The sequence below is a fragment of the Eumetopias jubatus genome, unplaced genomic scaffold (genome assembly GCF_037043125.1).
Source record: "Eumetopias jubatus isolate StellerSeaLion01/CBP00866 unplaced genomic scaffold, mEumJub1_p1.0 scaffold_3, whole genome shotgun sequence".
NCBI classification, from domain to species: domain Eukaryota; kingdom Metazoa; phylum Chordata; class Mammalia; order Carnivora; family Otariidae; genus Eumetopias; species Eumetopias jubatus.
Genome location: NW_028274809.1, coordinates 114,117,408 through 114,142,385, shown reverse-complemented (window position 1 = coordinate 114,142,385; position 24,978 = coordinate 114,117,408). Strand labels below are relative to the sequence as shown.

Below are 24,978 nucleotides of genomic sequence, written 5' to 3'. Positions count from 1 at the left end.
TTATCCTTAGGAAAGCAATTAAACAGAAAGAAAAGAATCTGGACCTATCTCAGGACCCTGTAGAAATGTCTTCCTGGGATATGACTTGGTGAAAACTGGATAAATTGCTAGATAAGCTTAGTCCTAGGAAAAATGTATATACAGTGAACCCTTGAATGAAGGTGCTGACCCCTGTGCAGCCAAAAATCCACTTATAACTTTTGACTCCCTAAAAATTTAACTACTGATAGCCTACTATTGACCGAAAGCCTTGCTGATAACATAAATAGTTAATTACCACACATTTCGCATGTTATATGTTATATACTAAAATCTTACAATGAAGTAAGCAAGAGAAAAGAAAACCATAAGGAAGACAAAATACATTTACAGTGCTGTACTGTATTTAATGAAAAAAACCCGCCTACCAGTGTAGATCCAAAGTTTAAAACTGTGTTGCTCAAGGGTCAACTGTATATTACACTCTTTTATCAGAAGATGAAGATTATGTACCCCCAAATGTTTTCTTTTTGTTGTCACTTCTGGGAAACTCAGTTCCCAAGGACAGAAATAGGTCTTCTTATTTGTTTGGCAATACCAACCCTGTTTCCTCCTACCTTTAGGTAAGTCAAATGGTTCTGACCAGCTGGACCTTCCCTTGCTAACAACAAGTTCATCTCTAGGCCTAAAATAGCAGAAATTATCCCAGTTTCTACTATGGACTTCATGTTTCAAGTCATATTCCAACTCTTTCTCCCTTCTGGTAAGTATGCTAGACTAATGGATAAATCAAGCCATACGGGTGCATCCTGATCCATCAAGTACGCGCCATGGCCTTGACTGATAGCTTCTCGGTATTCATGGTGGGCTGCTTCCTTCTCTTTAACCTGGAAAAGATTATTTCTATACCAGTCATAATATGAATAATGATTTCAGACTTTAACAAGAAAAACTTCATCAATGTTTATTAAAACCTAGGCAGACCCAGAAAACTAAGAGCCTAAGGTGAATAGAAACTCACATAAAGTGATCATTAAAATGTACCTATCTGGTAAGAATTTGAATCAGAAAAGGCCAACTAAAGTGAAATCTCTTTAATTAGTTGGGACCAAAATATTTCAGAGTCAATAGTGAAAAAAAAAAGTTTGATTGGGACTTTATGTTGAACAAAAATAATAAAGTTTATCCTACATTTAACAAAATATGAGTTATTATTGCAACTGTGGGCTAATCATTAGAATAAACAAAGACTGTATCACTTGTTATTTCTTTTGGTACAACTTTTCTTAAAAAGTTAACAATGGCAACTGTCACATCAGTTTGTTATAGCAGGATGCAGAGGATCAGTTTTTTGCAAAACTATATAAAGGCTTTACTGATTTTCCATTGTGCCTCTCTTAAACTTTTGATATTGAAATTGCTCTGTTTCAAAATGCTAGGCAAAGAATTTACAAGGCACTGACTGATGAACACTGGACAGGTAGGGACAGAAACCAGTTAATCAGGGAGGGATGTTTAAATGGAAGCCAACTGTATAAATGCTTGGTTCTTCAAAGAATATTTCTGTTTTATGATAAGGCTGCTATTCAACCTTTATAGCTATGGGGACTCAGATGAGGAAGATTTGGGTAAATGGGAAACTGACCTTGAATCCAAAGAGCAGTCACAGTGCATTTTCTCCCCTTACCTCTCCTACTATGTGCTTCCCATTGATGAACGCTTCAAAACCACACACAGCTGCCTTATCATCCAAAGGAAAAATATATCTTGCCTCAATGGGCACAGAACTTTGATTGGTGTATGTCTGAAAAACAGTGACCTGAAGAAAAAAAATCCATATACTTGATGAAACCATATGGAACAACATTTGCAGGAACAACTATTAATGAAAACTATTATGCATATTTTCTTTAAATTCCTTGAATTTTTATCATGTCTCTCAAATTCCCAACCCTGGCTTCAGGAGTTAGAGCATTCTATGATTGCAATGTAGAGTCCACGTCACATTATAAAGCGTACCAGCTGCAACTTTAGGTAATTCATACATCCTTGGCTGGAATAAAAGTCACTAGTATTACAATATTACAAACACCGGCTTAACAGAAGCAATGCAGCTTTCGTTAAGAAGACAAGATAGCTTCTTTATGTGTGGGTCTTGATCCCTCCTTGGTGTCACGTGGACCCAGATATTATTCCAGAATAGTTCTTATATCTGGTCTGTTTTCAGGTCTTGGCATTTCCCTCCTTTACCTCTCTGTACATAGCCCTCCACAGCTTTTTTCATCTATCCTCATCTCTTCCCGTTGACAATTCCTGAATCAACTCTTTTCCACTCCTACCTGCTGTCTCTATTCTTATCAGATTAATTTTACCAAATGGACTCTGTTTATCACATTACTCCCTTGCTTAAGAAAAGGCCAGTCTTTAAACAACTGAAAAATTTTTAAAAACCCTAGACATATAATAAACACTAACATTTTAAACTTGTGGCAATAATAAGGAATAAATATTTAGCCATTTGTCATCAATAACCTCTGGGAAGACTGAAATGAAAAATAAAAGAATAAAGGAAACAAACTTATTCCATAATGCTGCCCACAACTGGATTTATGGTAAGCTGGGTTGCCCCTAATGTATGTGCTGCACCAGAGAAAAATATTTTAAGGGGCATATATTTAAACAATGTGATTGTCCTCAAATCAACAGTCAGCACCCTCCAGGAGATCGAATCTCTCACAGTTCTGCAAACAAAGGCCTCACTGGCTGGTGACAGCCACCTGCTTACCAGGCTCACCCTAGAACTGGAGGCTGGCTGTGGCCCAAAATGATCCTATAGGATTCCAGGGTTTCTTGGGTGTCTGGTGACTCTGAGCCATCATAGAAGGTCAGAAAGCACCCAGCAGAGGAGCCATGCAGATTGGTGACCAGGAGGACATCACGCACGTTCCCCATGCATAGAACTCTCTTCATTTCTCTCTTGGATATCTAATTTTACCAAACCCTTCAAGGGCACGTATGCTTGACCTATAAATGCTGGATAGGATCACTGTCTAATTGTCCTTTGGTTTGGGTTCATGTTTTTGTCCTGCTCTGTGGATGTCCTGCCTGCATCTAGTTAGCAGGTCTGTCTTTGGATGGGAGTTCCCAGGGGTCAGGTCTATGTCAGCTTCACTCTCTCTGTATATCACATGATATGACTGGGTACTCAGAAAGCAAGAAATTTTTGCTAATGATGACAGAAGTATTTTTACTAGGACTTAGAAGAGAAACTGATACACTGTACTAATTTTTGACATCTTAATTTTCCACCTTCAGATGAAACCACTATTTTAGTTTAGTTATTAAACTAAGAACACTAAACTCATTCTGAAAAGAGTCAAATATGTGAGTCACGAACATACAAGTCCCTGCCGCTGGGCCTCTGCTTGGATTCTCAATGACAATCTACAAGCCAGCTGTCTAATCACAAATTAGTGAAAAATTAACTGCTAAATCATGAGTTATTTTTTGGGCAAAGTTATCCATGGGAAAAGCTTCATCAGGTTTAAAATATCAAATGGTGTAAGTTGTCTAATCCAAAGTAATGTACAGAGGACGTATGCCTCTCCTTGTAACACACTCAGTTTTTTATATACTGCATGTGAAAAAAATGCCCTATGTCCTTTATATTCATTGTATTTAATAGCCACATGCTGGCTGGCAGATATTATTATTTCCATTTTACATTTGAGGAAACTGAGGCAAAAAGAAGTTAAGTAATTTCCCCAAGGAAGGAGATAGAAAAGAATGAGCAAGGATTCAAAACTAAGCCTCCAAACTCCAAATTCTCTGCTTTACACAATCTATCCCAGGTTGTACTACTGCACAGTGGTTAAAGAGGCTGGACTTGAGAATCAGAATGATCTGGGTTTAAATCTGTGCTTTATCATGTTGTTCAGTGTCTCTGCGTATCAGCTTCCTCATCTAAACAATGGGCATAATCACAGCATTCACCTCATAGAGTTTTGGGGAGGATTAAATATAGCATTTAAAACACTCAATCCAGGGCTTGACTCATAGGAAGTGGTAACCATTGTGGTCACACATCCTAAGTGGCTCCAAAGAGATTAGCATAGGTCAGAACATTTACCATGAGTCCACATCAGGGTCTCCCAAAATCTGTGATATCTCCCTGAGCTCTTCAGGGTTATGGGTATGGATCAGAGTAGGCCCAAGAGGCAGCAATCAGACATACGCAAACTGGTACAGATATTATGGGTAGCATGCCCTGTCCCACCCACCATACCCCATTTCCCCAGTTTAAGGTGACCACTACAATTAATCTGATTTCCCTCTGAAGAGAGGAGAATATGACAATACTGGACTCAGATGTTCTTATTTTTCTAAGAGGTCTTTAGTGGGTCAGTGTAGTCCTCAAGTGTTTAGGTACCAATGAGGAAGTCAAATCTTAGAAAACAGAGAGCCTTCCCAGTATACTGGCAGCCTGCCTGCACATTTGCCCATGAACTCTACTTTCTGTTCCATGACCAAAGCTGCACTAGCTGCATGCTTCTGGCTGAGGCCAAGCACTGCACTTGAGCATTAGGTCTCATCCTCCTCCCCGCTACAGAACAGCAGAATTCTGCTACAGAATCTCAGCAGCTACAGAATCTCCAGCAATTCCCCCCTGTGATACTGTGATTTATAATAAGAAACATTTATTTTGGTCTTTTACCTGTTTCTGGCACAGAGTTCCCCAAACCCTCAGAATTTCCTAAGTGATAAGAACAACGTAGGTATCTTGGTGTTCCTAACAGACCCCTTTCAACCACACCTGAGTTTATGTAAAAGAGGTGCCTTTTGAAAAGTACCTAAGGATAGGGACTGGTTTCCAAGGGGATTATAGGGTTGGAACTGTCAGCCCCACCCTCGGACCTCAGGGGAGGGGAGAGAGGCTGGAGATTGAGTTCACTCACTGATGGTCAATGATTTATTAATCAATCATGCCTGTGTTAACCCAAAAAGACAGGCTTCAGAGAGCTTCCAAGCTGGTGAACACGTGGAGATTCAGGGCAGTGGCGTGCCTGGACCGGGCAGGGAAGCTCTGTGCCCCTTCCTACACATTGCCCTACACATTTCTTCCAGCTGGCTGTTCCTCGGTTGTATTCTTCTGTAATAACTATTAATGTCATAAGTAAAATGTTTCCCTGAGTTTTGTGAGCCACTCTAGCAAATCAGTCTAACGCAAGGAAGGGGTCTGTGGAACCTCTGATCTACAGCTGGTCAACCTTCTAAAGGCTTCCATTTCACTCAGAAATGAGTGAATCCATTCACTCAGTATGGCCTGTGTCCTGATGTGAGCTGACCCCCACACCACCTCTTTGATCCAATCTCCTGCCATGCTTTCCCATTCTACTCTGCTGTAGCCACAGTGGCCTCCTTGATGTCCCTGACCATATCAGCCTTGCTCCCACCACAGGGCCTTTGCACATGCTGTTTTTGCCACCTGGAATGAGTGAACCCTAGATGTCCACGTGGTTTAGTCTCCTGTATGATACATTTTATTTATTTATCATGTGTTTTGCCTAGTCCCCCAATAAAATGTATGCTCTACAAGGCAGTTTTTCTTTTGTTCATCACTGTATGCCTAGACCTAGAACAGTCCCTGGTATGTAGCAGGTGCTCAATGAATTGGAAATGCATGTTTTGTTTAATTCATGTGACTATAATCAAATTGTTATTTATCTGTTTATCTGTTTAAAGTATCATAAAACCACAAAGAACATACCTGGGCTACAAAGTCTATTATTTTTCCCTTGATGTGAACATCCTCAAGAGGAACTGAATTGCCAGAGACATCCTGCAGGCCAGACTTGATGTTGTTGAAAAGTTTGGCGTCTGCTAACTGATAATCTACACATTAAAAATGATAATGTTAGCTTTAAAAACCATCCCTGCACTGTCTGTTTCTGTTATCTTAATCATTGTTCCTTCCCCTTCCCTTCATACATTATATTTTGGGAAAAACGGACAAGCGGCATCTTATGATTTTCAATAGCCAATGCTGTAAAGTAAGTGAACCCACATGAGAAAAATGGGGGCAACCTTCATAAGAGACACTCTGCCTTTTTAATCTAGAAACTCTGAGGACTCATCTTGAAAATGTACAGTCACTCAATTACTCGAAAGACATACATTTAAAAACACACAAGTACACAAGTCTTTAAGAATTTGTAAGTGTAGTTTATGCATGAATCTAGATATCTCCATTCCCTGGCCTGTAATTTTGATTGGTCAGTCACTATTACTTATTGTGCCACAAAAGCATGTCAGAACAATATGAGACTCCTTAGACTTTCAATCCAAGGAACACGAGATCAAACTTCTAATAGAGCATATGAGAAAAATGTTCCCCTTCTATACCAGGTGCTACAAAAATACACATATAATTAGAAATGTAAATATATACTCTCTTGCCAGACATTTCATTTAATGCTCCCAGAGGAAAAACAGGAGTCATTTTCTTATACGTGAAGTCATACATTTCTGACAAAAAATAATCTGATCACAGTTAAAAATATTAATGAGTTCTTACAATGCTATTAATAAATATTATAATAGTTTGGGCTTATGATTTTCTGAGAAGCTATCATCCTCTCATATATTTCTACTACTAATATATAAGCTGCATATTATAGTTTTGGGAGTACCTTCGCTTAATGCAGATATTGATCTCATTTGCAACACAGAGAAACTGAGGCCCAAAAAGCTTATGCAGTTTGTTTCATATTCCACAGCCTACTAAGTGGCAAGTTGATACTTGAACCTGAGTTTCCTGATTCTAAAGCTGTGTCTTCTGTCCAGTTCACCAACCCCCATTACACTTTTTGTGCTTCGACATCTTAAATTGCTTCAGTGGGTTTTAGCATCAGCTGTCGGGAGGTGTACGAGCTCAACTTAGGCGTATTAACGAAGTAATATGTGATTCTGAGATCACTTAAGCTCTCTTAAGTATCCTGGTTTTTACTTTTACAAAATAAAAAAGGAAATGGAATATTTATATATGAAGTCATAGATACAATTACTGAACATGAGCATAAATTACTCTAAAACTAAAATGTTTGAGTTCTATAAATATCACATAAAACAGCATTCAACAAAACTGTCTTACCTTCAATGTTTGAAAAATTTGAAAACTCAGGTCTGTATTCCTCTACTTCAGTAGTATTACAAGGATGAAAGTCCTTTATTTCATCTCCAGATATACAAAATTTAATAATATATTTCATTTTAATCTGATTGGTTTTATATACAACAAATTCATCATCCTAGAACCAACAGAAATGAATAGGTGGAGGGAAAAACCTTTACCGGCAAATGTTCTCATAAAAGCAGAACTGCAGGGGCACCTGAGTGGCTCAGTCGTTAAGCTTCTGCCTTCGGCTCACGTCATGATCCCAGGGCCCTGGGATGGGCCCCGCATCGGGCTCCCTGCTCAGCAGGAGACCTGCTTCTCCCTCTCCCGCTCCCCCTGCTTGTGTTCCCTCTCTCGCTGTCTCTCTCTGTCAAATAAATAAATAAAATCTTAAAAAAAAAAAAAAGCAGAATTGCACGTTTGCTAGTTTAGAAAATACTGAATTCAGGGAGTCACAGATATGCAATAATTACTTAAACTTAAGCATATTCAATAAAAACAGGAGCCTCTCTGCCTGTTTCTTGAAACAAATACCTCGAAGTCTGTGGTGACAGTGGCCGTTGCTCGCACCCCATGGACACTGTCGTAACCTGGTGGTGCTTCTGACAAGGAGAAGTCTTTTTTGTTCAAGTCCATGCACTTCCCGAGGGCTACATCACAGACAACCAAGAGCCTCGTGCCATCTGTCTCTCCTGAGTGGGAGTACTTAATACTCGTACTGCATTGGGAAAGGAAGAAAGTACGTGTTTGTAATTTATAGTCATGGCAACAATATTTTATTATCCATTATCCATCTGTATATGTGAAATACTGTCTAAACGACTGTACTGGTAGAATGTTCCAAATTTTACTGCTATTGAAATATCTCTGAAGATTCAATTTAGAACTTTATTGTTCACTTATTTGTTTAAAACTTTAATGTGAAAAGCACAAATGTTGCCTTCTGTTGTGTTAGGCAGTGCTCAAAGTACTTTCTTCCAGGGATGGATGAATTCCACCGTTTCCTCAAATCTTTATTAATTACTAAAACACATATTTTGGTATGGTAAACACCAAAGTGATGAAAGAGAAGGAAAATCCCCCACTTTTTTAATTAAGCAAATAGATTACTCCTCTCCACTGAAGCTCAGAGAGAGCATGAAATACCAGGTAAATAAGAACTGCTCAAAGGGAAAGATGGGCACTGTATTCTCACAAAGGCTTCTGAATCCAAATGGAGAACCAAAAATTTCAAATGACATCTAAGAGAGAGATTTCGTTTTGACTTTCTTCAGGGCTCAGCAACTTTAAAAAAGCAACTTTTGCAATTAAGGAGCATAGGCTAGGACAACTTTGGGAGCAACATTTTTGGGACAGACCTCTATTTTTCCAAATCAAGACCCAAATGTAAAAGTGTTTGTTCTATCCCCTCTAAGACTTGCCCCCTTTTATTTTTAAAAAATATTTTATTTTTAATTATTTTTAATTTTTTTATTATGTTATATTAATCACCATACAGTACATCATTAGTTTTTGATGTAGTGTTCCATGATTCATTGTTTGCGTATAACACCCGGTGCTCCAGGCAGTACGTGCCCTCCTTAATACCCATCACGGGGCTAACCCATTCCCCCACACCACCCCCCTCTGGAACCCTCAGTTTGTTTCTCAGAGTCCATAGTCTTTCATGGTCCATCTCCCCCTCCGATTTCCCCCCCTTCATTTTTCCCTTCCTGCTATCTTCTTCTTCTTTTTTATTAAACATATAATGTATTATTTGTTTCAGAGGTACAGGTCTGTAATTCAACAGTCTTATACAATTCACAGCGCTCACCATAGCACATACCCTCCCCAGTGTCTATCACCCAGCAACCCCATCCCTCCCACCCCCCACCACCCCAGCAACCCTCAGTTTGTTTTCTGAGATTAAGAATTCCTCATATCAGTGAGATCATACGATACATGTCTTTCTCTGGTTGACTTATTTCGCTCAGCATAAAAATATTTTATTTTTAAGTAATCTTTACACCAACACGGGGCTTGAACTTACAACTCTGAAATCAAGAACTGCATGCTCCACTAACTGAGCCAGCCAGGTGTCCCAAGATTTGCTCCCTTTAAAAAAAATAACCAGGGTGCCTGGGTGGCTCAGTTGGTTAAGCAACTGCCTTCAGCTCAGGTCATGATCCTGGAGTCCCGGGATCGAGTCCCGCATCGGGCTCCCTGCTCAGCAGGGAGTCTGCTTCTTCCACTGACCCTCTTTCCTCTCGTGCTCTCTCTCATTCTCTCTCTCTCAAATAAATAAATAAAATCTTTAAAACATAAAAAAATAAAAAACTAAAAAAAATAACCAATTTCCCCCATTCCTCCTATAAACTTCCTTCCTATGACCCTTGACTCTGTCCCAGCTTCCTCCCTCTCCATCCCCTGCCTTTCTCAATGGCTGCCTCTACCTGTTTGCTTGCCCATCACCCTTCAGCCCACTGCAGTTTGGCTTCTCCACTGAAACCACTTTGTCCAAATTCACCAAGGACTTCAACTTGGTTAAATTCAATGGAATTCCAATTTATTAAAAAAAAAATCTTGACACCCAAAAAAGTTTACTTTGAAATATTTTGTACATAGGAAAGAGCATTTATACTATAAATGTGAAGTTTCAAGAATAATAAGACAAACAACCACGTGGCTACTGCCTAATTTAAGAAACAGACATCATCAAGACTTCTATGTTGCCCTGTGGCATCACCTTCCCTGCCACCCAGAGGTAATCTAATAACTATCTTGTTTTTAGGTGTATATTATTTTTTCTTTCTTTTATAATATTTTTCCTCTATTTTCTTTTTTTTATTATGTTATGTTAATCACCATACATTACATCATTAGTTTTTGATGTAGTGTTCCATGATTCATTGTTTGCATATAACACCCAGTGCTCCATTCAGTACATGCCCTCTTTAATACCCATCACAAGGCTAACCCATTCCCCACCTTCCTCCCCTCTAGAACCCTGTTTGTTTCTCAGAGTCCACAGTCGCTCATGGTTCGTCTCCCCCTCCAATTTCCCCCCTTCAATCTTCCCTTCCAGCTAACTTCTTCTTCTTTTTTTTTTTAACATATAATCTATTATTTGTTTTAGAGGTACAGGTTTGTGATTCAACAGTCTTACACAATTCACAGCGCTCACCATAGCACATACCCTCCCCAATGTCTATCACCCAGCCACACCATCCTTCCCACCCCCCACCACTCCAGCAACACTCAGTTTGTTTCCTGAGATTAAGAATTCCTCGTATCAGTGAGGTCATATGATACATGTCTTTCTCTGATTGACTTATTTTGCTCAGCATAATACCCTCCAGTTCCAACCATGTTGCTGCAAATAGCAAGATTTCATTCCTTTTGATGGCTGCATAATATTCCATTGTATATACATACCACATCTTCTTTATCCATTCATCTGTCGATGGACATCTTGGCTCTTTCCATAGTTTGTCTATTGTGGACACTGCTGATATAAACATTGGGGTGCACGTACCCCTTCGGATCCCTACATTTGTATCTTTGGGGTAAATACCCAGTAGTGCAATTGCTGGATCATATAGTAGCTCTATTTTCAACTTTTTGAGAAACCTCCATACTGTTTTCCAGAGTGGCTGCCCCAGCTTGCATTCCCACCAACAGTGTAGGAGGGTTCCTCTTTCTCCACATCCTCGCCAACATCTGTCGTTTCCTGACTTGTTAATTTTAGCCATTCTGACTGGTGTGAGGTGGTATCTCACTGAGGTTTTGATTTGGATTTCCCTGATGCCGAGCGATGTTGAGCACTTTTTCACGTGTCTGTTGGCCATTTGGATGTCTTCTTTGGAAAAATGTCTGTTCATGTCTTCTGCCCATTCTTGATTGGATCATTTGTTTTTTGGGTGTTGAGTTTAAGAAGTTCTTTATAGATTTTGGATACTAGCCCTTTATCTGATATGTCATTTTCAAAAATCTTCTCCCATCCTGTCGGTTGTCTTTTGGTTTTGTTGACTGTTTCTTTTGCTGTGCAAAAGCCTTTTATCTTGACGAAGTCCCAATAGTTCATTTTTGCCCTTGCTTCCCTTGCCTTTAGTGGTGTTTCTAGGAAGAAGTTGCTGCGGCTGAGGTCAAAGAGGTTGCTGCCTGTGTTCTTCTTTAGGATTTTGATGGACTCCTGTCTCACAATGAGGTCTTTCAACCATTTGGAGTCTATTTTTGTGTGTGGTGTGAGGAAAATGTCCAGTTTCATTCTTCTGCATGTGGCTGTCCAATTTTCCCAACACCATTTGTTGAAGAGACTGTCTTTTCCATTGGACATTCTTTCCTGCTTTGTTGAAGATTAGTTGACCATAGAGTTGAGGGTCCATTTCTGGGCTTTCTATTCTGTTCCATTGACCTATGTGTCTGTTTTTGTGCCAGTACCATACTGTCTTAATGATGACAACTTTGTAGTAGAGCTTGAAGTCCAGAATTATGCCGCCAGCTTTGCTTTTCTTTTTCAACATTCCTCTATTTGGGGTCTTTTCTGGTTCCATACAAATTTTAGGATTATTTGCTCCATTTCTTTGAAAAAAATGGACGGTATTTTGATGAGGATTGCATTAAATGTGTAGATTGCTCTAGGTAGCATTGACATCTACACAATATTTGTTCCTCCAATCCATGAGCATGGAACATTTTTCCATTTCTTTGTGTCTTTCTCAATTTCTTTCATGAATAGTTTACAGTTTTCTGAGTACAGATTCTTTGCCTCTTTGGTTAGATTTAGTCCAAGGTATCTTATGGTTTTGGGTGCAATTGTAAATGGGATCGACTCCTTAATTTCTCTTTCTTCTGTCTTCTGGTTGGTGTATAGGAATGCCACTGATTTCTGTGCATTGATTTTATATCCTGCCACTTTACTGAATTCCTGTATGAGTTCTAGCAGTTTTGGGGTGGAGTCTTTTGGGCTTCCCATATAAAGTATCATATCATCTGCAAACAGTGAAAGTTTGATTTCTTCTTGGCCAATTTGGATGCCTTTGATTTCTTTTTGTTCTCTGATTGCTGTGGCTAGGACTTTTTTTTTTTAATGTTTTATTTATTTATTCATGGGAGTCAGAGAGAGAGAGAGAGAGAGAGAGAGAGAGAGAGAAAGAGAGAGAGAGGCAGAGGCAGAGGGAGAAGCAGGCTTCCTGCGGAGCAGGGAGCCCGATGCAGGACTCGATCCCAGGACCCTGGGATCATGACCTGAGCCAAAGGCAGACGCCTAACCATCTGAGCCACCCAGTGCCCCAGGACTTCTAATACCATGTCAAATAGCCATGGTGATAGTGGACATCCCTGCCATGTTCCTGACCTTAGGGGGAAAGCTCTCAGTTTTTCCCCATTGAGAATGATATTCACTGTGGGTTTTTCTTAGATGGCTTTTATGATATTGAGGTATGTACCCTCTATCCCTATACTCTGAAGAGTTTTGATCAAGAAAGGATGATCTTTTCTCTTTTCTTTTGATAAGTCTGGCCAGGGGTTTATCAATCTTGTTTTTTCTGCATCTATTGAGAGGATCACATGGTTCTTGTTCTTTCTTTTATTAATGTATAGTATCACATTGATTGATTTGTGGCTGTTGAACCACGCTTGCAGCCCAGAGATGAATCCCACTTGGTCTTGGTGATTAATCCTTTTAATGTACTGTTGTACCCTATTGGCTAGTATTTTGGTGAGAATTTTTGCATCCATGTTCATCAAGGATATTGGTCTGTAATTCTTTTTGATGGGGTCTTTGTCTGGTTTCGGGATCAAGGTAATGGTGGCCTCATAAAACAAGTTTGGAAGTGTTCCTTCCGTTTCTAGTTTTTGGAACAGTTTCAGAATAATAGGTATTAATTCTTCTTTAAATATTTGGTAGAATTCCCCTGGGAAGCCATCTGGCCCTGGGCTTTTGTTTGTTGGGAGATTTTTGATGACTGCTTCAATTTCCTTAGTGGTTATAGGTCTGTTCAGATTTTCTATTTCTTCCTGGTTCAGTTTGGGTAGTTGATACATCTCTAGGAATGTATCCATTTCTTCCAGATTATCTAATTTGCTGGCATAGAGTTGCTCATAATATGTTCTTATAATTGTTTGTATTTCTTTGGTGTTGGTTGTGATCTCTCCTGTTTCATTTATGATTTTATTTATTTGGGTCATTTCTCTTTTCTTTTTGATCAGTCTGGCCAGGGGTTGATCAATCTTGTTAATTCTTTCAAAGAACCAGCTCCAAGTCTCGTTGATCTGTTCTCCTTTTCTTTTGGTTTCTATTTCATTGATTTCTGCTCTGATCTTTATTATTTCTCTTCTCCTGCTGGGTTTAGGCTTTATTTGCTGTTCTTTCTCCAGCTCCTTTAGGTGTAGGGTTAGGTTGTGTATTTGAGAACTTTCTTGTTTCTTGAGAAAGGCTTGTATTGCTATATACTTTCCTCTTAGAACTGCCTTTGCTGCCTCCCAAAGATTTTGAACAGGTGTGTTTTCATTTTCATTTGTTTCCATGAATTTTTTTAATTCTTTAATTTCCTGGTTGACCCATTCATTCTTGAGCAGGATGCTCTGTAGCCTCCATGTATGTGAGTTCTTTCCGACTTTCCTCTTGTGATTGAGTTCTAGTTTCAAAGCACTGTCATCTGAAAATATGCAGGGAATGATCTCAATCTTTTGGTACCGGTTGAGACCTGATTTGTGAGGTAGGATGTGATCTATTCTGGAGAATGTTCCATGGGCACTAGAGAAGAATGTGTATTCTGTTGCTTTGGGATGGAATGTTCTGAATATATCTGTGAAGTCCATTTGGTCTAGTGTGTCATTTAAAGTCTTTATTTCCTTGCTGATCTTTTGCTTAGATGATCTGTCCATTTCAGTGAGGGGGGTGTTGAAGTCCCCCACTATTACTGTATTGTTGTTGATGTGTTTCTTTGCTTTTATTATTAATTGCCTTATATAATTGGCTGCTCCCATGTTAGGGGCATGGATATTTACAATTGTTAGATCTTCCTGTTGGATAGACCCTTTAAGTAGGATATAGTGTCCTTCCTCATCTCTTATTATAGTCTTTGGTTTAAAATCTAATTTGTCTGATACAAGGATTGCCACCCCAGCTTTCTTTTGGTGTCCATTAGCATGGTAAATGGTTTTCCACCCCCACACTTTCAATCTGGGGTGTCTTTGGGTCTAAAATGAGTCTCTTGCAGACAGCATATCAATGGGTCTTGTTTTTTTATCCAGTCTGATACCCTGTGTCTTTTGATTGGGGCACTTAGCCCATTTACATTCAGGGTAACGACTGAAAGATATGAATTTAGTGCCATTGTATTGCCTGTAAGGTGACTGTTACTGTATATTGTCTGTGTTCCTTTCTGGTCTATGTTGCTTTTAGGCTCTCTGTTTGCTTAGAGAACCCCTTTCAATATTTCTTGTACGGTTGGTTTCGTGTTCACAAATTCCTTTAATTTTTGTTTGTCCTGGAAGCTTTTTATCTCTCCTCCTATTTTCAATGACAGCCTAGCTGGATATAGTATTCTTGGCTACATATTTTTCTCATTTAGTGCTCTGAATATATCATGCCCGTCCTTTCTGGCCTGCCCGGTCTCTGTGGATAGGTCTGTTGCCCATCTAATGTTTCTACCGTTGTAGGTTCCAGATCTCTTCTCCCAAGCTGCTTTCAGGATTTTCTCTTTGTCTCTGAGACTCGTAAGTTTTCCTATTAGATGCCAGGGTGTTGACCTATTTTTATTGATTTTGAGGGGAGTTCTCTGTGCCTCCTGGATTTTGATGCCTATTTCCTTCCCCATATTAAGGAAGTTCTCTGCTATAATTTGCTCCAATATAACTTCTGCCCCGCTCTCTCTTTCTTCTTCTTCTGGGATCCCAATTATTCTAATGTTTTGTCTTATGGTATCACTTATCTCTCGAATTCTGCCCTCATGATCCAGTAGTTGTTTATCTCTCTTTTTCTCAGCTTTATTTTCCATCATTTGGTCTTCTAGATCACTAATTCTCTCTTCTGCCTCATTTATCCTAGCAGTTAGAGCCTCCATTTTTTATTGCACCTCATTAATAGCCTTTTTGATTTCGACTTGGTTAGATTTTAGTTCTTTTATTTCTCCAGAAAGGGTCTCTCTAATTTCTTCCATGCTTTTTTCAAGCCCAGCTAGTATCTTTAAAATCATCATTCTGAACTCTAGTTCCGACATCCTACTAATGTCCGTATTGATTAGGTCCCTGGCAGTCGGTACTGCCTTTTGTTTTTTTTTTTGTTTTTTTTTTGCGGTGATTTTTTCTGTCTTGTCATTTTGTCCAGAGGAGAATAGATGAGAGAGAGATCAAAATGCTAACAGGGTAAAAATTTCCCCAGAAAAACAGACACTAAACAAATCAGAAGAAACCTGAAACTAGAGGAAAAGAAAGGGAAAGAAGGAAAAAAGAAAAAAAAAAGAAAAAGATAAAAACAAACAAACAAACAAAAAACAAGACAGAATATGATCAAATATGATCAGGCTGGTGCATAGATCAGTGCCACACACTAGATTTTGGGCGTATTTTGAAGAAAGTGCCTCCCAAGATTTGAAAGAACAAAAAACTTATATATGTACAAAAATAAGGGTTAATACGATGAAGGGATAGAATATGACTGTAAAGATGAAAATTATAAAAGATTTTATAAAAGGAATTAATAAGATAAGAAGTTGGTTGAAAAAAGAAAGAAGAGGATTTAAAAAAAAAAGGGAGAGAATGTGATCAGGCAGAAGACTAGAACAAAGCCATACACTAGAGATTTAAGGTATATTTTGATCTGTTAGAAGAAACTGTATCTCAAAACTTTATAGAGAGGACAACTTTGGTGTATATATATATATATATATATATATATATATATACCAAAAATAAGGTTAACTACTATGAAGGGATAGAATATGACTCTAAAAATGAAAAACAAAAAAGATTTTTTTAAAAAAGGGATTGAAAAAATGTTGGTTGAAAAAGAAAGTTTAAAAAAAATTAACTTTGAAAGACTAAAGAATCAGGGGGGGAAAAGCCATGAATTCTATGTGCAGTATTCCCCTAGCACTGGAATTCTGCCATTCTCATTGATCAGTAAACTTGGTCTTGGCTGGCTGTTCTTCCTCTTTTGGGGGAGAGGCCTGTTGCCGTGGTTCCCAAATGTCTTTGCCGGAGGCAGAATTGTCCCGCCCTTGCTGGGTCCCGGCTAAGTAATCTGCTTGGGTTTGCTCTCGAGAGCTTTTGTTCCCTGCAAGCTTTCCGTACAGCTTTGGAGAACGAGAGTGAAAATGGCAGCATCCCAATCTCCGTCCTGGAGGACCCGAGAGCTCAGGGCCCCATTCCTCAGTGCGCCCCCAGAGAAAAGCAGTCACTCCCGTCTCCCCAGTCTCCGGCCGCAATCTGTGCTCACCCAGCCTGTGACCGACCATTTCTATCTCTGGCACCCGACCCCGTGTGGAGTCTCCACACCCAGCAGATCCTTGTGGTGCACTCCCGCGCCACTCCTCCCCAGGGGAGGAAGGCGAGTCTCCCCGGCTCTGCTGCTTGTTGGGTCCCTGCTGGAGGAGCAGTGGCCCTACTGTGCTGCGGATCACAGTTTATGGCAACCCTGAGCTGAGAGCCCACTCCTTGGCTCCATCTATGCAGCCGGCTTCCCTGCTCCAATACCTGGGAGCTCTGCTTCACTCAGGCACTCCCAGTCTTTCTGTGACCCCAAGGGTGCTGAGACCACACTGTCCCAGCAAGGGTTCCGCCCCCCGCTTAGCCACTGGAGCAATGTCCCTCAGCAGAGCTGACTTCTAAAAGTTCCGATTTTGTGTTCCACTGCTCTATCACTTGCTGGTAGCGGCTGATGGAGGCCCCCTCCCCCGCTATCTTCCCGAATATCGCCTCGGATTCACTTCTCCGCATGTCCTACCTTCCAGAAAGTGGTCGCTTCTCTGTTCAGAGAGTTGCTGCTATTCTTTTCTTCCATCTTCTGTTGAGTTCCTAGGTGTTTAGAATGGTTTGATCCCTATCTAGCTGAATTCCTGAAATCCAGGTCTCCTACTCCTCCGCCATCTTGCTCCTCCATCTTTTATAGTATTGATGCATAGGTATGTGTCCTTCAACAACATGCTTAGTTTTGCTTGTGTTTGAACTTTGCATACATATAGAATCACATTGCAATGTTTTGCTCCACATTATGGTTCTAGGGCTCATCCATCAGACATGTGTAGCTGTAGTACACTGGTCAAAACTGCCATATAGCACTCCACATAGGACTACACCAAAATTTTTTGATCCATTCCACTGTCAATGGACATCAGTATTACAGTTTTCTTGGCCATTCCTGTACATGTCTCCTGGTCTATGTCTACTTACTAGGGTAGTGATTCTCAACCCAGGCTGCATGTTATAATCATCCAGGGAGCTTAAAACACTATTGATACCCAAACCTCACTCTTGGAGATCCTGATTTAATTGATCTGGGGTGAAATCAGCACCAGTAATATTTAAAAGCTCCTCCAGGTGGGGAGGTGGGGGGGATGGGGGAAATAGGTGATGGGGATCAAGGAGTGCACTTGTGATGAGCACCCAGTCCTGCACTGAAGTGTTGAATCACTATATTGTACACCTAAAACTAATATTATACTGTACTAACTGGAATTTGAATAAAAACTAAAAAAAGTCCTTCAAGTTAAAACAGTGTCCTCCAGGTGATTCCAATGTATAGCCCGGATTAAGAACCACTGCTTCTTGGTTCATAGGCCAGCTAATCTATAGGATTCCTGAGTCATACTATCAACTATGCTCTTCAACTATAGCAGATGATGCCAAAATTTTCTCAAGAGGGCTTATAATTTTATAGTCCTACCAACAGGGTCTGAGAGTTCAGACTGTTCTAGAGACTCACCAACACCTAGAGATGTTAAACTTTTTTTTTCTGATAGTGTAAAATGGTATACTATAGTTCAATTTGCATGTTGTTGTTTACTAATCTTTTCAAATGTCATTGTCTATACATGTTTTCTCTTCTATTAGGTTCCTGCTCATGTCTTTTGTCCATTTGCTTATTGAGCTCTTTATTTTTTTCTTACTGATTTGTAGGAATTCTTTAAATATCCTGGATAATTACCTTTTGTCCTGGGCCTGAACCCAGGCTCCATCCTATAACTAGCTCTGTGACCTTATGCAAGTTACTTATCCTCCATTAGTGTGTTTCTTTTTCATAAAATGATGTCACAATACCACTTGTGAGGTTTATAGAGAATATACATGAAGCACATAGCCTGGTGCCTCACACAGCGCAGGTGTTCAATACATTTTTTTTTTAAAGATTTCATTTATTCATTTGTTAGAGAGAGAAAGAGAGAGAGCACAAGCAGGGGGAGTGGCAGGCTGAGGGAGAAGCAGACTCTCTGCTGAGCAAGGAGCCCAACATGGGACTCGATCCCAAGACCCTGGGGCCATGACCCGAGCTGAAGGCAGACACCCAACCGACTGAGCCACCCAGGCATCCCAAGGTGTTCAATACATTGTGGCTATTATGAAGACAGGTTTAAATATTAACAAGGATACTGACCATGAAATATTATTCTAGGCTTACAGAGTTTATTTACAATAGATAGGTTGTTTTGAGAAATCCTGTGGTGTAGAAGTTAAGATCACTGGTCCTGGAGAAAGACAAAATGCTGTGTGACCTTAGGCAAGATACCCTCAGTGTCACTCAGTATTCTTTGTGATATGGGATAATAAGAGAACTGACCTGAGAGGGTTGTTGTAAGGATTAAATGGGTAAAAGAAATGTAAAGACCCTCAGGATAGTAAAATCACTAAGATGATTTGAAATTTTCCCAAATCTCCACTACAAAAGACATTTTTCTATAGTATACTGAGAAAACTGGTTGCTTTCAATGATCTGTTACTTGGGCGAGAAATCCCTCACAAAGGAAAGATGGAAGAAATCACGTAGCAACTACTCAGTAATAAATCCTTGATGATGGGTATAACAGGATTAAGGATATAATATATAGTATATATAATACACTAACCTGAGGGAATCACTGAAATATACTCCACTCCCAAGATTTCCAATGTCTGTTCTCTTTGTGCCACGATCTTCAACTACTTTAGGTAAAAGCAACCCACTAAAAAGAAAAAGACATTCCAGTGATTTACTAGAAGAAAGGTATCTTTTATTGTAGCCTCATAATTCTAGCAGAGACAGGTACTATTTAAGGACATGCTAAATGAAATAAGCTAGGCACAGATAGACAAATACTGCATAGCCTCACATATATGGGGAATCTAGCAAAGTCCAACTCATAGAACCAGAGTGCAGAATGGTGGTTTCTAGGGACTGGGAGTTGGAGAAAATGGGGAGATGTTGGGTAAAGAGCATACAAACTTTCAATTTTAAGATAAATAAGATAAATACTCTTTGCTAAGAACAGATCTTGTGTTCTTACCACAAGAAGAAAAAAGATAACTCTGTGAAGTGATGGATGTGTTAATTACCTTGACTGTGGTAATCATTTCACAAAGTACATGTACATTAAGTCATCATGTTATATACCTCTAAAAAATCACCTCGTACAACCTAAATATATACAATTCTTATTTGTCAATCATACCTTAATAAAGCTGGAAAAAAATACACCAATTGAAAGACAGTAAGTAAATAAAGAGCATGAAATGAAAGGCAAAATGTATTTCAGAGTAATCCTACAGAAGGAATTCCACGTGTTGTTCAAATATACCAAGCTATGATCATTTCTCACCACTGTTTTGGTCAGCCCTGAGATGCTGGCCATTTTTCCTGCCTCAGGACTCTGTCTCCTACCTGTTGAGGCCCCCGGCGCTCAATAGAACCATGTTTAAGCCCAATGCTGACTGCATTTCTTTCTGGCTCAAGAACTTATGCAGGTTTCTACTGGCCTTCTAGCATTGCTAAGAACTCTCTGCAATCAAAGTTAAACCATGGTTATCTCTGGAAAGGTGGATAAAAGGAAACTTCTGCTTTTATTACATAAATACCTACTGTTTGAATTTTGCATTATGAAATGTAATTAATTTTGTAAAATGGTTTTTGGGTTTTAGTCCTACTTAAAGTTTATTTAAAAAAAATTTTTTAGGGGTGCCTGGGTGGCTCAGTTGGTTAAGTGGCTGCCTTCGACTCAGGTCATGATCCCAGGGTCCTGGGCTCAAGCCCTGCACTGGGCTCCCTGCTCAGTGGGAAGCCTGCTTCTCCCTCTCCTGCTCCCCCTGCTTGTGTTCCCTCTCTCACTGTGTCTCTTTCTGTCAAATAAATAAATAAAATCTTTTAAAAAAACTTTTTTTAAAAAATTAAAGCTATTTTTCAATTAGTACCTATAATTTTAGATTTTAAAAAATTTATTTATTTATTTATTTATTTATTTATTTATTTATTTATTTGCGGGGCAGGGTGGGGAAGGAGCAGAGGGAGAGGGACAAGCAGACTCCGTCCCCACCAAGCTTGGAGCCCGACATGGGTCCCATCCCAGGAACCTGAGATTATGACCTGAGCTGAAATCAAGGGTCGGATGCTTAACCGACTGAGCCATCCAGGCATTCCTAATTTTAAATTTTTAAATCTTTGTTCTGTGTGGAGTTTATTTAAGTGTGAGGAATGAGGTAAGGATCCAATTTTGTATTTTTTCCAGGTAGTAATCTGTCCCAATATATAGCATTGAAGAAATTATCTTTCTTCCACAGAAATAAAAGCTACTTTTATCATATACTAAACCCTCTATGTTTTTACATTTACTTTTGGATTCTTTATTCCATGACTCATCTGTTCACGTACCACCTCACTGTTTTAATTAACATAGCTTTATAAAATGTTTTTAGTGTCTGACTGGTTAATTCTTCCTCATTAATCTTCTTTTTCTGAATTACCCTGGTAAAATCAAAATTAAAAAAATATGTACGGTAGAATCAGCTTTTTATTTCTTAAAAAAATATCTTGTTAGCACTTTTATTGTGATAGCTCTAAATTTATAGGTTAACTCAAGGAAAATTGGCATCCTTCTGGTTAGTGCAAGTATCTTTTGGGTCCTTCAATGGCAGTTTAAAATTTTTTCCAGATGGATCTTGTATATTTATGTTTCTTCTTAGGTATTTTTTTTCTTCTTAGTTATTTAATTAAGGATCCAGATGTAATCATATCCTCCCCTGCTCCCGGTGACTGCAGTTCAGCTCTAATATTAAGTGGTTATTAAAAGCAAACAGAAAATTAGAGTTATGTTTTGAATAGATAACTCACAGTATCTAGGTAACTCTAATTTCTAGACCTTTCTTCTTAAGTATTGGATGTTCCCTAGATTAGATACACATAGAAGAGTCATGAAATAGAGAATCCCCTTTCTTCATATGATACTGTTTTCAAGAAGCAATTCATACCCATGTACTATACTTTAAAATATATGTAGTAATAAGTACATAATTTAAATTACACTTGTTACAATTTAAAGTGTTTGGTTTTCTCTGGAATGCAATCAGCTGATTTTAACTGAAGAGGCCCATGCAATATGGGAAAAAAATAGGAAAAAAGGGTAGAACACTTCATGTTCATGAGGCTGAAACATTTAGAAAATAAAGATGGTATCCTCTTACCGGGACAGGATCCCTACAAAGCTTTGTACAGGAGATCCATGCAGTAAGGACTTCACATTGCCAAGCTGGCTCAAAAACTCTGTGGCTTCACTCACTCTGCCAACTCTAAGTATCTGCAAGATGTCCACTGGAACTTTGCTGTAAAAAGTGGAAGAAAAACCTTGAGACTGCATAATCAAAAGCAAAATTAAAAAAAATCATTATTAGCAGAAAACGCAAAACAGCCCAAATGGCCATTATTATGGAATGGATTCAGTGAATCACAACACAACATTTCTTGGAAATATGTAGTCATTAAAAAAAAATCACACTCTTAAAAAATAAATAAGGATATGAAGTAAACCTCGTAGTAAAATAAATTTTAAAAATAGTTTACAAAACTTTATGCATGGTATGATCTCAAATTTTGTCAAATATATAATATATATAATACATATAATATATAGATGAAATTCATTCATGCATTCATTCATTCAACAAATACACTCTGGAAGCACCTGGGTGTCTCAGTCAGCTAAGCATCAGTCTACTGATTTCATTGGGGACATGATTTCAGGGTCATGAGATCAAGCCCTGGGTCAGGTGCCACACCAAGCATGGAGCTTGCTTGGGATTCTCTCTCTGCCCCTCCCCATCTTCTGCTCCCGCACGCATGTGCTTGTGCTCTCGTTTCTCTCTCTTAAAAAAAAAAAAAAAATACATGCTATACACTCTAGGCTGAGTATTCTGCCAGGCCCTGGAAGTGAGATAATATGGTCTCTGGCTTCATGGGGCTTGAATCCTAATGGAGAGAGACAAAAATTAAAAATTAAAAGCTAACAAATAACTGATTTTAAGTTTTACTCAGCAAGCCAACCAGGTTCAGAGAGAGGATGGTCAAGAAAGACCTGTCTTTGAAAGTGACAATTACTGCAACATGACATAATACAGTATATATTTTAAGACCTAACTGGTTGCTTTGGGAAAATCAATTGGCTGAGGCAGGAGCAGAAAGAGCATCAGGAAGCAGGTGAGACATCGGTGTCTGGACTAAAGGTGGCAGCAGTGTGAATGAAAGACGCCAATGGATTACAGACATTTTGGAGACAGAACTGACAGGGTATGGTGATGTGGGGATGAAGGAGAGTTGACAGTGGCTCTGGGTGGGTGACTAGGATGGGGAAGCATGGGGAAAGACTGGGGGACTATGGAGGGACAGAGTTGTGGGGTAGAGGATGTAAGAGAGCCTATCCAGCAGGTTTTCCCAACTCCTCGTTCTTTGGCGTCACACTGATAGCTTGACACTAGCTATAGTAGGAGTATTTACACCACAGAAACCAACAGTTATTATAAGTCAGGACTTTTATTTCAGAGAGCTGGCTTCCAAGCACACCATTAGATGTGGAGAAGAATCAAATATTGAGTTTGAGATATATTCTACACCAACATGTTAACAGTGGTCATATTATCTCTGGGTCATCTCTGGGTGGTGAGATTTGGATGATCTTCAATTTTCATCATGCTTTCACATATTGTCTAAACTTTCAGCAAAGAACATGAATTTTATAACTAGAAAAAATTAATATGAAATAATCATCATTAGTGAAATGAAATGGAGAAAATCTAATTCTTCACAGCAGCAGAATCCCTCCATAGGGAGAGATCCACTTTTGTCATATGAACAGTTCAACATCACTTGGGTGTGAGGTGAGATCTCTAAGGCCTGCCTGAGTTACATTAGATGCTTGAACTGCACTCCCCTCCCTAGGCTTGAAGACATGGCTCTTCCTTTTCTTTGATTCCCTGGAAAAAGTCATTTACTCTCCTCCTGATTCTACCTTCATTGTTACTAGTTTCTTAATTAGTATTAGATCCTAGCAGATACCTACGGGAGGGTCAAAAGTCAAATCAAAAGAAATAAAAATAATTTGATTATATATAAAAGTGAAATCTGGAAAAGAGCTATAGGAAAAGATTTTTTAATTGACATAAAATTCACATAATATAAAATTAACCATTTTTAAGTGTACAGTTCGGTAGTATTTAGTATACTCAAAGTGTGCAACCACCACTTCTATCTAAACATTTCAGCACTACAAAAGAATACCCCATACCCATTTAGCAGTCAGTCCCCATTCTTCCCTCTCCTGGAACTAGGCAATTTGCTTTCTGTCTCCATGGATTCGATATATCTATTCTAGATATTGCATATAAATGAAATCATACAATATGTGGTCTTTTGTGTCTGGCTTCTTTCACTTAGCATAATACTTTTGAGACTCACCCATTTTGTAGCATGTATCAGCACTTCATTCCTTTTTTTTTTTCTTACCTCATTTTGTTAATCTATTCAACTCCTGATGGACATTTGGGTTGTTTCCATCATTTGGCTATTGTGTATAGTGCTGCTATGAACATTCATGTACCAGTATCTGTCTGAGTACTTGCTTCAGTTCTTTGGGGTATATAACAAGGAGTGGAACTGCTGGGGCAGATAAGAAATCTGTGTTGAATTTGTTGCGGAACTGCCAAACAGCAGCTGCGCCATCTGACACTTCCAAAAGCATTGTATGAGGGTTCCAATTTCTCCACAACCTCATTTAACACTTATAATTTTCCTTTTTTTTTTTTTTTCAAAAAATATACTCATCTAGTGGGTGTGAAGTAATGTTGAGAACGGCATTTGAGGATGACTGATAGAGGAAGGCAGAACACAATTTTAGATAGGTCTGAATTAGTCCATAAGGGAGGCATAGATGGGTGTGGTTCTAGCAAGGTGCTGGAAAACCAGTTCTCAAAAGAGCAAAACCCACATACGACCCTGATTTGTAGCATTTGCTGATTTCCATGGTATAAATCTTCCCACCATAGCCAATCTCAAGTTACTAATTGTACTCAGTTCACAAAATTCCTAAAAATGTACAACTGGCCTCCGCAGTTGGTTCAAGGGGCTGCAGTTCACCACCTTTGGCTCTAAGCAGTGTGTGAGGCTGATTAAGGTTAGCCTGGCCCTTTATACCTAATGAGAGTCGAGATGCCAGAAAGGTTCAGGCGTTGGAGTGCTGGGAAGTTACATTAGTGGGATGAATGACTAAACCAACAGAAGTTACTCTCACCCTCAAGAATAATCCATCAAATTAGTTTCTGAACCGTGAAGCTGGGTCCAGGTTCTCAGAGGAACTAACGCCCAAAGAGGGCTTGTCAGAGCAGCTGATCCA

The 24,978-nt window shown here is 39.2% G+C and overlaps 1 protein-coding gene across 4 annotated transcripts in view; it reads right to left on the bottom strand.

Moving 5' to 3' along the window:
* The window catches only part of PARP4 (poly(ADP-ribose) polymerase family member 4), a 109,198-nt gene that overhangs the window by 58,707 nt on the left and 25,513 nt on the right, over positions 1-24,978 (bottom strand). For 3 of the 4 annotated variants that reach the window (XM_028105053.2, XM_028105012.2, XM_028105043.2), the window contains exons 11-17: positions 21,782-21,919; positions 19,198-19,293; positions 7,688-7,871; positions 7,130-7,286; positions 5,747-5,871; positions 1,667-1,798; positions 780-866 (exon numbers count right to left, since the gene is read on the bottom strand). In XM_028105053.2, the coding sequence (XP_027960854.1) occupies positions 780-866; positions 1,667-1,798; positions 5,747-5,871; positions 7,130-7,286; positions 7,688-7,871; positions 19,198-19,293; positions 21,782-21,919 (919 nt within the window). The remainder of the gene's footprint in view (positions 1-779; positions 867-1,666; positions 1,799-5,746; positions 5,872-7,129; positions 7,287-7,687; positions 7,872-19,197; positions 19,294-21,781; positions 21,920-24,978) is intronic. The other variant, XM_028105034.2, reaches the window with a different exon arrangement.